General features: G+C 37.1%; 1 protein-coding gene across 2 annotated transcripts in view; it reads right to left on the bottom strand.

Moving 5' to 3' along the window:
* Positions 1–230: 230 nt before the first annotated feature.
* LOC123875724 overlaps positions 231–15,001 on the bottom strand; it is a 94,184-nt gene continuing 79,413 nt past the window's right edge. For both annotated transcript variants that reach the window (XM_045921737.1, XM_045921729.1), the window contains 8 exons: positions 9,994–10,144; positions 6,520–6,657; positions 5,357–6,097; positions 4,664–4,900; positions 4,110–4,341; positions 3,475–3,689; positions 2,572–3,095; positions 231–2,252 (listed from right to left, as the gene is read on the bottom strand). In XM_045921737.1, coding sequence (XP_045777693.1) covers positions 2,022–2,252; positions 2,572–3,095; positions 3,475–3,689; positions 4,110–4,341; positions 4,664–4,900; positions 5,357–6,097; positions 6,520–6,657; positions 9,994–10,144 — 2,469 coding nt within the window. In that variant the 3' untranslated portion in view covers positions 231–2,021. The remainder of the gene's footprint in view (positions 2,253–2,571; positions 3,096–3,474; positions 3,690–4,109; positions 4,342–4,663; positions 4,901–5,356; positions 6,098–6,519; positions 6,658–9,993; positions 10,145–15,001) is intronic.

Genomic DNA, 15,001 nt, shown 5'->3' with positions numbered 1-15,001 from the left:
TTTTGGAAAACTTCTGTTTAAGAAATTAAGTACCTAAGTATTTCTTATACGGTAGTTACATAGGTAGGTACTGATATTAGCAACTAGCATGGCTATGGTATACCTACGTACTCGTATCTTTACTTACCTTACGTGCTCTAACACGCAATTGACAGTTTTTCTAGCATTTCTAGCAAACAGTGGAAGCAACGGGTTGGGACTAGGTATTTCACGCAAGAAAATAAATTATAAAACATGGCATACTATTTATTATCAAAATTATAAAAGTTTCCATACTAGGTAGCTATATCTATAGCTAGCAATAAAACTATACTACGCTACCTACTAATATATAAACATACGTTTTATACAGACAAAAACTGGTGATCTCTTAAAACGTTACCTAGGTATAATATCTAAGTACTTTTAATCAAAATACTTGTAGCTGCCTACTTAACTATGTAAAAATAATATTATGACGTTACTTTGGACTTTCCAAATCTAAAAACCTTCATTAATTACAACTTGTTACTGTAAGAAAATACAGTTCTGTGAAGGGTTGAGAGCACAAGGCTGATAAATCTGATGAAAATAAAACTTATTTACATTAAACAAATTACAATGCATAAAATTGAGAATACCCAGATAAAGACAGATTGGTTAAGTTATAGTGTCTAACTTACTTAACAATAAAAATAATATAACAAAGAACCAATCGAATCCACTTAGAGATCTCACAATAAATAAATATTTCTAATATTATTTACAAAGATAGGCTAATCAAAGAACTATAAAATAACTAAATAACTAATTTTGTTGCATTTAATAATACTTAACTTAAACTTATTTGATAGGACTAATGCCATTATTTCCACCAATTTGACAATTAACTTTTGCGAAAACTATCTAGAAGGTTTAGAAGTTGATAGATTTTTTGCTACAATTCCATAAAACTTGTAAGTACGTAGGTACAATAGAATGTAGGTACCTATAGGTACGAATAATAAGTAGGTAGGTAAGTAGTACTAAGTAGGTATATTACCTGATGTGTTTTTACATAAGTTGTAGGTATTATTACATTATTAATATCCACCAAAATCCACCAAATTGTTTTGTACATTGTTTACCTACGAGTAGTGTACATGAAGCTATATTTTTTAAACTGTTGTAAATGTTGCGCAAAAACTTAATTTTATATTGGATAATAAGCAGGTAATCATTTTACTTTTCTGAGTGCTTAAAAAGAACAAAATTGTTCTAAAACATTTGCAAAAGTATCCTTTTACGTTTTAATTTTAACAAAGAATGCTCGCAAAATATATTCCTATGATATCCATAAGTTTTAATTTTAAGTGTAAGATAAGTACACACTTATTATTATTATTATAATGTCCAAAATTAAAAGCACGAAAACATATTCGTATTTTGAAGATAAACATTGAATTATTTTACCAATAACATGCATTGCTTTATCACAGCTAACAAAAAATATCTAGGTACTAACATTAAGTAGGTACTTAATCATAACATTCCTATCGAATTACTTCTAAAGTAAATATTAATTAAAATCAAGCGAACATATCTATTTCATTTACTTACATTTTTGTAGCGCAAAAGAAATACAATATAGCAGTAAAATAATATTAGCACCGTAAGAAAACTTAAAATTATATTTAGAAGCAAGCTCGCAGTGAAATAATTCAATTTCGTATAGTAAGTGGATAAAACACTAAATAACTCTATTCTTATTCATTGTTTGTTTGTTATTCTATTCTCATATGAAGCAGCGTTGCATAGCTATTTCCTCATTGCGGAAAAACTTAAATTGTGCTTTTCAGGTAAACGCAAGCATATCCCATCAAAACTACATCAATATTCACTATTAGGTGTGATTAGACATAGTCCGGTGATAATATATGTAATGAGTTCAACCATGAGGCCTGAGGGTAATGAAAAGCTTGAGTTTAATTTAAAGAGAATGATAATGCCTTCTGAGTTCTGCTTTTGACGAAGCTTATATCTACTATGCTTAGGTGAGTGTGTTATGTATAGCAATTATCTTCATCAGCATGGTCAGAGCAGTCAACAGTTCCATCGCAGAGTTGAGCCAATGTGATACATCGGCCATCAACGCAACGGAGTTCGCCGCTGGGGCAAGGCGATGCGTGAGCGCTGTTATATCCACTGGAAGCTAATTCCTCTGTGTTATCAAATACAGTGCTGTTAGATTCAGGCGAATCTTGGATCTCCTCTCGCTGAGATTGGGCTGCTTTCTGGAATTGATAAAATTTAACTGTCATTAATTTATTAGAATCTAGCAAATGTCTGGCAATCGTCGCATCGTCGGGACGCGTCTGCTGTCGTTCGGTAACGAACGGCAAATATATTCATTTTTCTAAGATACTCGTAGCACTGAGTACTTGGTGTGAACTTTATGAAAGAGAAAGTCTAATGATATGATGCTTGATTAAATTATTTAGGTAAAATACACGACTATTACGGTATTTAGAATAAAAGGCACGTCTTTTCGAAAAGTGATATGGCTTGATTTTGCAATTTAGTCGTATCTAGGTATAACAAAAAAAAATATACCCTTAACAGAGAAGCTCGTTCAAGTTTATTGAGCCTTTTATCCAAACGAGTGGGCGCTGGACTAGCAGGAGGTGAGTCTGTTGACTTCACTCGATTTACTTGCTTGCGTACATTTTGTCTGGGAACGTGTTTCTTTTCACTTTTTCCATTTTCGTCACTTTTTTCTTTTTCTTCACTGTCTTTATCATTACTTTTTTCCTTGTCATCAGTTTTAATTTTTTCAATATCTTCGAATAACCCTAAGTCACCAATGTTGATATCCTCTGATGAATCTTGCTTATCTTCATTTTGTTTTGCGTTTTCATTATTCATGCTAGGCTTAGGAGTTCTTGCCGTTTTAGCTAGTGATGATTTTAGCGTAGTCTGTACTGTTAGTTCATCGGGATCCGGTGTGAAATTAGCTGGAGGTTTTGGACGCTTATATGGTGAAAGTCGGGACGGAGAAGGACGGCGAGTGAAGTTACGCCTGAAGGCATTATTGCTATCACTGGTCATTAACAGCTCCTTGCTATTGTCGTTTTCACCTGGAGACACAATCGAAACAAATTAGTCTGTTTTGGTCATTAATTTAGTACAAAGCTAATAAAGAATTTTAAGAAGTAATTAGGTAATTTAAATTAAAGGTACTTAGCGAAATATAAAATTCGAGGCAAATGCCCAAAATTTAAATTTAAATATGATCATGCTCAAAGGCAAGAAGGAGACTTTATCCAACATTGTAATGGCTGTTTGGAAGGAATTAACTGGCAATTTTTCAGTTTTCCCTTTTCAAGAAATTATAGATTCTAGTTAAAAGTAATCATAATACTCGGCACAAGATTGTCACTTGATTTTTCACACTTAATGTGAAAAAACTAAAAAATAGATGAATATAATATCTAGCTACACATTTTCGGTACACACCATTGCGATATATCGGCAGTCTGTTAGGCTTGCGGACGGAAGGTGCGGGTGCTGAACCGGCTGACTCCTCGCCTGGCTCATCGATGTCTTCGTCTCTAGGCAAGTTCACAATTCTACGTCCTTGACACAATTCTTCATGCTCATCTTCGCCACTAGGACAATCCGCGTAGCCATCACACAACCAGCGTTTAGTAATGCACATCCCGGAAGCACAACTGTTAAAGGTAAAAAATAAAGGTAAAACGTATTTAGATATAACTTCTTCAAATAAATTAGGAAAATAAGAAACCTTTAAGTAAAGTTTTTGTAATAGGTATCAGAAATCAAAAACATAAATAAAATTAAGTTTACGTATAAATCTTGAGGTGTGACACAAGGTGGTTTAAGTCGCCAACAAAAAAATAAACCATAAGGTGTGACACAAAACAAAAAAAACTTTCTATATTAACCACAATCATTCGAAACTTTCACAGTAGCTACCTAATTGATTTTATCAAGGATATTAAATTAGATTCAGAAGCAAACAAGAAACAAGCCGTGATACTTTCAATATAATTCTTAGATGATACGTACACTTTCGTACTACGTATCATCTCGTTAGTTTCGTTTACTTAGTAACTTCCAAAAGCTCTTACCGATACTCGCTGACGTCGCACTTGGAACAAGGTGCCTCATCTTCTCCCCCAGCACAATCTCTGGTGCCATCGCAGATCCAATCCCGAGGTACGCAGGTACCATCCCCGCACGCCAGCTCGCGTGCAAAGCACGGTGCTCGCGCACTGGCGCAGTTGTTACTGGAGTACTGACTGCACGAAAACATCGCCTGCAACTCCCTCGGTATCAGGCTCTCGCAGTGATCCACGATGGCTTAAAAAAAACATATATGTTAACGATAACAATATTGTACGGATTGTAGTTTGCAATAAATTTTTTTTTTACTGCTTATCATCCGATGCACGACGTCTACGGATATTAACAAAAAGCTTCATTTAAACTTTGCATCGTTGTTATGTTGCCGCATTATCTTTTTCATACTGAGAGGAGACCCTTTCACAGTAGTACGTTTAGTAAAATATTGAACTAAATAATCTAAATTATACCTACCTATTCTAATATTTTACTTATTATTACTCAATAATTGATTGTTATTGGAAACGTTATTTTTATAATATTTTAAATTTAAACAAACCTTTGCAAAAGTTGTAACAGGGTAATTTCTGTGAATACGGTGGTGGGCTACATTCAGGTTCCAGGAGTGCACAAGCGAAGTGTCGGACCCGTTGACTGCAATTAGTGCTAACCAGGTACTCGATTTGAGGAAGTAGCGTGGTAACATCGACATCGCCGACGAAGGCAGGACCCGTCGCCAAGTCATATGGCAGGACTCCACGACACAGAGGAAGACGTGTGGAACGGCACTGTGGAACTGTAATAGAGCATAGCGAGAGCTTAGCTTACGGTTGTTCACAGAGACAATGTAAATGGTTTTATAGGAGAATTAAAATTTAAATGAAATGATTGTAAGCATTTTTCAAGGTATTATCTATCTGTTTGAGAAAAGCTTTCATAACATGTTGATAACATTATGTATGTGTTGAGCTTGTTTTGTCATTTTCTCGTCTAGATACATGTCTAACATTATTTCGGTAAGTAATAGAAATAATATGCAATTTAACAACTAAGCCACATATTGACGAGTGCTACATAATATACAAATAGTGCTAGTGCTGCAACGCAATATTCTTTGTGAAAAGTGACTATTTCTCAGTACTAAATTAAATAAATAAAGATAATATATAATTAGTCATACCTGCAGTCGTATACTAGACTTTGAAACCGCAAGCGCCCGTGTGATAAATGATAACAATTCAAAAAAACTTACCGTCATAGTTACCATTTATGGGATACTTTTTTGTGGTGGCATCCTCTCTGTTTCGCCAAGTCGGTAAAGTTGGAGATACTCTTGTGTTATACAATGAGTTTTGGGTAGTTGCTTTCATATTTTCTGCATCCTCTATAGATATACCGAAAAGTTTTGAGTGACCTGATGTAAATTTGACGTCGTTGTCGATGACGGGACGATCGTAAAACTCTTGGATTTCAGGTGGAAGAATGCGTTCAGCATTGTGATTCTGCTTGATATGTTTTGGCCTCTCATAAACTGGTAGAGGTGTAGAAGGCACTTCATTAATTTGAACTTCAGATTTGGTTGATGACCCCTTTCTTGTTTGTTGTTTTAGGTAAGCATTAATATCATTCGAAGTTTCTGCATTTGCAAAATTTTCTGTTACCGGCACAGCTTCTGTGCTAGTTGCGGTCACCCCATTACCGTCTTTAAAGTAAATAGCTAGTGGTTTTTCCGGTTTTTGAGTGATATGTGGTTTCAAAGTTGAATCACTAGTTACAGTGGTTGTATCTTTCAGTAACTTTGGGGAACGAGTTTTGTCTGAGTCAACCCTCTCGTTTCCATATTGTACTTCTGGAGATATATGTGTAGGGAAGACGGGTGGTACTGGAAGTTTCCTTTTCTGACTTCTTTCTGTTATTATATCTATTAAAGTAGTCAGGTCAGAGTTTTGGCCGTTGTCAGCATCATAAAAATCGATTTCTGGTGTCTTCGTACCTGTATTTACAAATATTATCGTAGTTTATGCTAAGCACTATTTCTTAAATAGTGGTTTTAATGTGCTTAAAATTGTAAGAAAACCCAAAGGATAAAAGTACTATGAAAATTTAATTTAAAAGTGAATCAGAAACGTAGGCACATAAAAATTACGACCCAAAGAATGGCACATAGCTGAATAAACACATGGGTACAACAAATAAAAAATGTGAACTACCCCATCTACAGATGACAAATACCAATGTTTACAAAAGCTAATATTTCCCAATGATATTTCCAAAGTACACTTCCAATAACGTGTAAGTGCTCATTATGGATGATTTTCAAAATACAAATACTGAACCCCATAATATTATGTTTGCTAGCTCAAACGTACCCTTTTACCCAAAGCTTCGCAACATAGAAGAAGAAAAATATATTACCCCGAGGCCGTGACTTTTCTGTTCCTTTGTTCTGTACGAGTTTTTGGTTCTCGTCTGTAATTCTGTGTGACTGCGCTTGTGAGACATTCTCCTCCCAGTACGTAGCGTTGACTGTATCCGTATCTGCACTCGTGTTTACTGCAAAGAAACAGATTTTACGTTTAAATTTCCTTGCGTGATGTCAATTATTACTGAACTTTATTTTATTTCCGATCACACGTGAATATCCAGAGTGCGTAGAATGGCGCTGAACCAGCGCTCTTCAAACTTTACAAATAAGAATTTTGTTTGTAAATTCTTATTTCTTGCTCCTAAATCCTAATAGTCCATTTTATATTTTTAGGGTCCCCGTACCTCAAAAGGAAAAAGGAACCCTTATAGGATCACTTCGTTGTCTGCCTGTCTGTCTGTTAGTCTTTCTGTCTGACTGTCTGTCTGTCATGAAATCTAAAGGGTACTTCAGGTTGACCTATAATTATGAAATTTGATAGTTAGGTAGGTTTATACACACGTAAAGGGGAAAATCTGAAAACCGTTAATTTGTGGTCACATCACAAAAAAAAAATGTATTCATGAACAAATAATTAGTATTTTCTATTTTCAAAGTAATATTACTATACCAATTGGGCTATCATACGAAAGGGCTTTACTTGTACAATCTAAAACATTTTTATTTTTATGTATAATAATTTTTGATTTATCGTGCAAAATGCCGAAAAAATATGAGTGTAGTACGGAATCCTCGGTGCGTGATTCTGACTCGCACTTGGCTGGTTCTTTTGTTGTTGTATTTATCTGCTGCAAACAAAATACTACTTTTTCCTTACAGCTAATTTAGGCGCAGCGAATGTTATCCGTTCGTTCGTACACTCATTTGCCAATACATTTTTTGCAGGTAAAATTATTAAAACGCGTTTTTATTAGAAAAAGATGCTAGGACTAGTCTAGATGAGATATTTTTCTCAATAAATTTATTTATTGAACATCCACTTACAGAATATGAGAGCCATATATAACATTAACGTTGACGTAACAACAAAGGAAGCAATTTTGGACTGGAGATGGCTCGACAGTGAAAGCAGGGTTCAAAAAGTCACTAGCACGCCCTCGTAAGATGAGCTCGACCTGATCGTCATTAATCCTTATCAGTTTCACAATTGTTGTCCGATTTTATTCTAGTTTTTAGTGAAACTTGCGACAGTCTTCTTCACTATACCTACTTATACCTAAATTTTGCTGTCAATTTTTGAAGTATTCGCCTATTTGCTCAAACAACTATTTTAAAAGTAGACGACGATGGTGCGATGGATGAGTTTTTAAGTAATGAACTTTTATCTAAAAATTTAGCTCAAAAATCAATGTTGCTTCATATGACTATATGAATATAAATTAATATTGATATTATGACCTCGTTTAGTACAAGACCCATATAATTTACTATGACCTAGTACACAAGCCCGATTAAATTACTTTATTACATTAAACCAACATTTATAACAAGGCAACTTACATGTGAGCCAATTAACTGCTCCTATTACCTAAACCTCAGGCTAGTCATTTTAATTGGAAACAAATTGTAGATACTTATTTTTAAGCACGAATAAAATAAATGCCATGCAAAGGGTAAAATCTTACGTAATTTACTCTAAGTAGGTATATAAATGAACGTTAAAAATATTAATAATATGAGCAATGAAAGCTACGCAAACTTTACTAGGATTTATTATCCAGTCGCATCAGGTTCGCTCAGTTGCAAGAAAGCTTTTGAAATTGATTGACGACCGAATGTATGAAAAATGTTGGTATAAAGAGTATTCAGTTAAAGAATAAAAGAAAGCTGGTTCAGAGGGCTCATTGTGTAAAATTCATGAATTATGTACACTTTGTAAAGATACACAATAGCTGTTGAGAGGTCAACTTTCATTTTGCTCAATCCTTCGCAAAAAAGAGCCAATTCAAAGCATTTTAAGGAGATACGAGGATGGCGGTATAATCTCGTCAGCGCCATATTAAGTGAAAAAATATGATTATAATTTTTACGGATACCACTTAACACCTCGCGTGCAGAGCGAGAAAGTGTCTGAATATTTATTATGAGATCGATGATTCCCAAAAAGGTCCATAGGTAACAAAGTACACTCATGAAAAAGCATTTAATCGGTTAGAAAGTTATTTACGACGCTCTGGCGCTTCTCTCCTTTAATTATCATATTTTTAAGTATTATGTTAGCCATAAAACGGATGTCACTTGCAAAGCTTGTTAATAGGTGCTGAATTCCTATAAAAACTTTATGTATTATTAAGAGGATAACCTGTTAACGCTCAATAATCTTGTCGGCAGCTTTAGGCTATCTTTAAACTTTCAACGCTTAAAACTTTTTAGTACTTTCGAAGGTTTCGGCATAATCGGAAAGATTGGTGCAATATTGTTAGGAATTTTCATTAAAACCAATTGATTGAAATTTTTCAACGCCTTTTGTGTTCTTGCTATTTACCTGGCAGCATAAAAATAGTTGTACCTACTTACTATTTTAACTTTATGCTTGGCTGACGTGATACCACAAACAACATGCACTACTATAAATAAAATTTATTCCATGGTATGGTTTTAACTTAAGTTATCTAAAAATTCTTTTACTGATACGAGTGCGGATGATGATAATTCTTACTCTACGATTAAGGCTCAAAATTGAAACGAATTGCAGGTTCAGAAATCATCATCATCATCAGAGCTGGTTATGAATCATAACAAAAAATAATTGTACCTAGGTACAAAGAAGTCGATCCAACACGGACGTCAACGGTGTGGCGTGAGTGGAAGTGCCAAAAATGCACCTACCTTAAGTAATACAGAATATAGGTACTTACTCATACCTTTTACACCAAAAAATAAAAATATGCAACACTAACGAAAGGTAAACGATGGTGGTTATGATATTAAAACTGGTGAAAGTAATTGAAAGGGATATTTACTATATTTATAGAAAGAATTAAGTAATAATTGGTGATCAGAAAGACGATAATGTTAATTTTAATGTCTCGTTATTATTGTTAACTAATTAGAAGGTAAAGACATTGCAGGTATTTATAAAGTGTTTAAGTATGATGTAACTGTTGTTTGTGAAGTTTGCCAAATTTCGTAACATGAAAACTTATTCACATATAGTTAATTTAAATAATATGGAAAGATACATAGGTACTATTGAGTACTCAATAATTCAGATAAGAGATACAATAATAAATTAGAAGAGTAACGCTGAGTTTTAGTTTGATCTCCATTTGAAATGAATTTGTTTCGAACAACTCAAAACCTATAATATTACTTTGTAAGTAACCTCAAGTATAAATGATGACTCCACTGAGCAAAATGAGGAAAAGTAAGCATATTGATAGACTTTGGTATAATATTCTTACATAAATACATACAATAGCCTTGACCTATATAATATTAGTAGGTACATTAATTAATCTTACCCGGCATGAGAAAATAGACGAATACAGCAAGCGCAACGCAGACAGTAAAAAGCGCTAGGGGCCATCGCAGAAGACGTAAAGCTCTCATGAATTTGTCTGCACCAGTACCACTGTCCGATGATACTCGGTACAGGCTGTCTGGGTGAGAACCCTGCAACAAGGAAAATATATAAATTATAAGTAAGTATAAGTATAAGTAAGTAACTTATAAGTATAAGTACACTTATAAGTTTTAATTAACCAACTTTGTTGTCACTTCATAAGTCTAAAAAGGATGAGAGAGCATAGTGCTGTCGGAAACCATACTCAGAGCTTCAAATAGAAAAATATCCAGTTAAGACGTTTAAGGTATCACAACCACAGTAAAACCGTTAGATTTTTCTATTGTTGAATTCGCATTTTTCCCTTTACTTGTGCTATAAGACATTGCCACCTGCTAAATTTGTTCTAGGTCAACGAGAAGTACTGTATAGGTTAAAGTTCCCTTGACGGGACGGATAGACTCGACAAACAGACAGACAACGAAGTGATCCTATAAGGGTTCCTTTTTCTCTCTAAAAAGACTTCTCAAACGTCCTGAAAAATGAATGAAGTGAAATCTTCGTTAATTGACTCATGTTCCGAAAGCAAAAGCTTTTTCCAATATAATAAAAATCGAATAATTTATGCAGATCGTAATAATGTAATGGTCCGGCAATTTTTAGCTGTGACCAGGGAGTTGACCCTTGATCTTGGAAGAAAGCCAGTTTTTAAACATAATTTTTGACACTACTTTCAAAATTGCTTCGAGAAAACTTTTCATAATATTAACGAAATAAGTGTCTCTACTCCCACCTCTATATTTTCTTAAACGCTTAAAGGTATAACCATCGATGGGTTTAACCTAATAAATAAGTATAACACTTTAATTTTATTTTCCTCGATAAAAATATTACGATATCGTCATTTGCTTTAAATCCAACGATTGTTGAGATACGTCTTAATTAATGTTATGTGATCGTATATTTTAAACCTACTTTGATATGTAAATAGAGCACCTATTATGTAGATATTGATAATAATTTATTGTCATATTTTTTATAATATTTAAATGGCCTTCTTGGTGCCGAGGAGTGCTAGCTCTGGATTATTAGAAATTCATTTGAATTGGTCAAATACGTAATCTGTAGCTGTTTAAACTGTCAGCCTTTTAATGTTAATACCTATTACATTCAGATAAAAGTAAGAATTACAAAAATATGTCAATTATACCACTATTGTATATACCTAAATGGTAAAATATGGCAACTAATATTAGAGTCTAATTAGGATAAATACTTTTTTTTTTTTTTTTTTTTTTATGTCTGCCAAGGTGAGCAACTGCGTCGCATTACATCATGCTGACCTCCTAGATCTCTATCCTCTTCTTTTCTTCTTTTTCTTTCTCTTCCCTTCGCATCATGGTAGCTCTCAGCATTTGGCTATATCTTAGCCAGGCGTCTTCGCTCGACAGCATGCGCGCCATAAGATTTTGGGCATTCACGTCCTCCGCGTCTGTCGATCGAAGCGCTTTTGCCCTTAGGTCGGCACTACCTGGGCATTCGAAGATTGCGTGTCTCGGGGTGTCTTCCTCTCCGCAAAAGTAGCAGCCTTCGCTTGGTGCTTTCCCGATTGCGAAGAGGTAGGTGTTGAACACCCCGTGACCGCTGAGCGCTTGTGTCAGCCAGCGATCTACTTCCCCATGCTTCCTAGTGTGCCATTTTTTCAGGTCGGTGATGAGTTCTCTGGTCCAGCTCCCTTTTCCTGCTCCCGACCATTCGTTTGCCCACTCCTTCAAGGTGTCCTCTCGCACTTCTAAAAGTGTTTGCTCCTTGCTATCGAACAGCTTAGCGCGTTCGCTTACCAGTTTCGCTATAGGGATAAGCCCAGCTATCACCAGCACGGCTTCAGTGGAGACTGTTCGATATGCTCCACAAATACCTATAGCTAGTCGTCTTTGGACTCCTTCTAATTTCTTCTTATACAGTTCCACCTTCATAGCTTCCCTGAATATTGGTGCCCCGTAAAGAATTATGGAGTGGGCTACTGATGCCAAAGCCCTCCTCTTGCTCGCTCGAGGCCCTCCTTTTGTAGGCATAAGTCTGTACAGTGCCTCTGTCAGCTTCTGGGCTTTATTGGCTACCTCCTCTATGTGTTTCTTGAAGTTGAGGCTTTTGTCGAGCCATACTCCCAGATACTTCACGTGGTCCTTCGGAGTTACTATCGCACCTTGAATTTTGAATTGTATAGGGTCTAGCCTCCGCCTTCCACTGAATACAATCGCCTCCGTTTTCTCTGGTGCAAGCTCCAAGTGCCTTCTTTGCATCCAGCTACGTATTCGCTCGAGCGCCCTATTTGCCCTGATCATGAGGGAAACCTCGGATCTAGCCACCACTACGAGAGCCAGGTCATCAGCAAAGCCCACAAGTTGGATGCCCTCCTCTTGTTCCAGCTTGAAGACGCCATCGTACAGAATGTTCCAAAGAGTTGGGCCAAGTATTGATCCCTGTGGTACTCCACTGCTGACTTTGACCATGTCCTCCACTCCATTACAATCTCTAACTCTTATAGATCTGTCTTCTAGGTAGCTACTTATCAAGTTTTGGATGTAGCCTGGGAAGCCTCTCTTACGCATTTCCAAAAGGATCTCTCGCCAAGACGCAGAATTAAAAGCATTCCTCACATCTAGACAGATCAGGGCACAGAGCTTTCTTGTTTTTAGCGTGCCCTGTCTTGCCACCATGGCAGTCTGGACTACTTTTTTTACAGCCATCAGTGTGGACCGGCCCTGCCTAAAACCATACTGATGGTCAGAGAGACCGCCGTGGTCTGGTAAAAGCTTCTCTATTCTGTTAAGAAGGAGTCTCTCCATGAGTTTGCCATAACTATCAAGCAAACAGACTGGTCTATATCCGGCCGGGTCTCCCGCTGGCTTATTTGGTTTTCTGAGTAAGACCAGACCTGCTTTTTTCCAATCTGCAGGAAACGTCCCAGCTGCAAAAGCATCGTTTAAAACTGCTCTTATTTTCTCCGGTATAGCCTGCACTGCCATTTTGATCACTTCGGGCGCAATAAGATCAGGTCCTGGCGCTTTTTTTAGTTTAAGACCTTCAGCCGCCGTCCTTAGCTCTTCTTCCGTAATTTCCGGCATCTGAGAGGCGTCTCCCATGATGCGGCCAAAATCTTCATGGAACGGGAACAATACTTTGACCACGGTTTTAATTAGGTCCATTTCCAAGCTGGGCGGACTTTGCCGTAGTTTTTTGGTGACAATCCTATATCCCAGTCCCCAAGTATCCTTATCCACATCATCACAGAGCTCTTTCCATTTTTCTGCCTTTGACTTTATGATGGCTGTTTGCAAATCCAGTTTCGCTGCCCTATATTTCTCTCTGAGCTCCTGCATTTCTACTTCTTTGCTTTCATCTCTGGTTGAGTTTTCCCTACCCCTTTTCCTTCTCTCACGTGTGTAGTCTCTGCGACATCTTGTGCAGTGAGCTCTTTTCGCGCCAATTAATTTACTCCACCAATATACTGGTGCTCGTCTGTAAACTCCTTTTCTGGGCATCGCCCTATCGCAGGCTTTTGTTGTCTCTATCACCAATTCTTCTGGAGAGCCAATTTCACTTTCTATAAGCACACCTTCTAGGACTTTCTGATCAAGCTTATCCAATCTCCATCCTACCTGTGTTTCGATTGGTGACTTCCTTTCATGTTGAAGTATATTAAACTTTATATATCGGTGCCCACTTAAGCTATCTTCCTCCAGGACTTGCCACTCAGTAACTCTCTTTGTCATACTTGCGTTGGCAAATGTAATGTCTGGGGTGGAGTTTTTCTTACCTCTTTGAAACGTTGGGGCGACTCCTTCATTCATTATAACCATGTCCATACTCGCGAGCATTTCCATGATTAGCCGACCTCTGCCATTTTCGGTTTTGTTGGACCAGACTTTTGACGCTGCATTGAAGTCCCCAGCTACCAAAATGTCTCCACGCTGTGACTTGATGCTTTCAAAAAGCTCATCTAGGTCTCGCTCAAAGTCCTCAAAACTATGGTTCGGCGAAAAGTAGCAACTAAAAATCGTGAGCCCAAAAATTGCTACCGCAATGAACCCGTTTCCTTGCGCCACTATTTTAGCATGGGTGCCTTTATTATAAATAACTACAGTGGCATCCCCTCTATGGTCTGTGATCCATTCACGTACTTGCACTATTTTTCTGTTTGGCTCCGCCACGATGGCTAAGTCTATGTCATATTCTTTTGCCGTCACTTCGAGCAGGTCGTGGGCGGCTCGCGTTCTGTCCAGGTTTATTTGCAGGACCTTTATCTGCGAGCCTATTGCACCGCTTCCTGCTCCTATACCCCGTTTTTTGGCACTTTGATCCTTCCGCCAGGCACCTTTTCTTTCCAAGACGGGCAACTTTTCGAGCCCATTCGATGTCTTGTATTGCTCTGGCCTTTATCCATACAGATAGCGCATGCTGTTTCCCGCTCGCAGTCTATGGCCTTATGCCCCTCGATGCCACAGTTATAGCACTTTTTGCTTCGGTCCTGGCCTGGGCACGCCATTGAAATATGCCCGTATTCGAGACACCTGTAGCACCTTTTTCTTTCTACTGAGAGCCTGATTGGGACCCTCATCCATCCTATCTTTATCTTTTTCTGGTCTGCAAGTTTTTGAGCTTCCTCCTTCGGAAGCTCGACCAGGGCTGTCTTAATACCGTATCGGTTCTCCCAAAAACTCTTAACGTGGAATTCCTTCACCTTTTGTTTTAATGCCTCCTCCACTTCTTCTTTTTCCACTGTGGCATCTAGTCCTCTAATTATAACATCGGCAGACTCTTTTAGCGCTCTAAGTGTTAAATTTGGGCACAGTTCCCCCACTTTCTCTTTTACTTGCACGGCGTTTCCATCTTGACCTTTCTCAAGTTCAAGTAGTATATCGCCCCTTCTGGTCTTTCTTACCTTAGAGAATACTACTTTCTCA

This window comes from Maniola jurtina, chromosome 2, assembly GCF_905333055.1.
Source record: "Maniola jurtina chromosome 2, ilManJurt1.1, whole genome shotgun sequence".
Lineage (NCBI taxonomy): Eukaryota > Metazoa > Arthropoda > Insecta > Lepidoptera > Nymphalidae > Maniola > Maniola jurtina.
The sequence above is the reverse complement of the archived record's forward strand: the minus strand, read 5'-3'. Positions and strand labels throughout refer to the sequence as shown.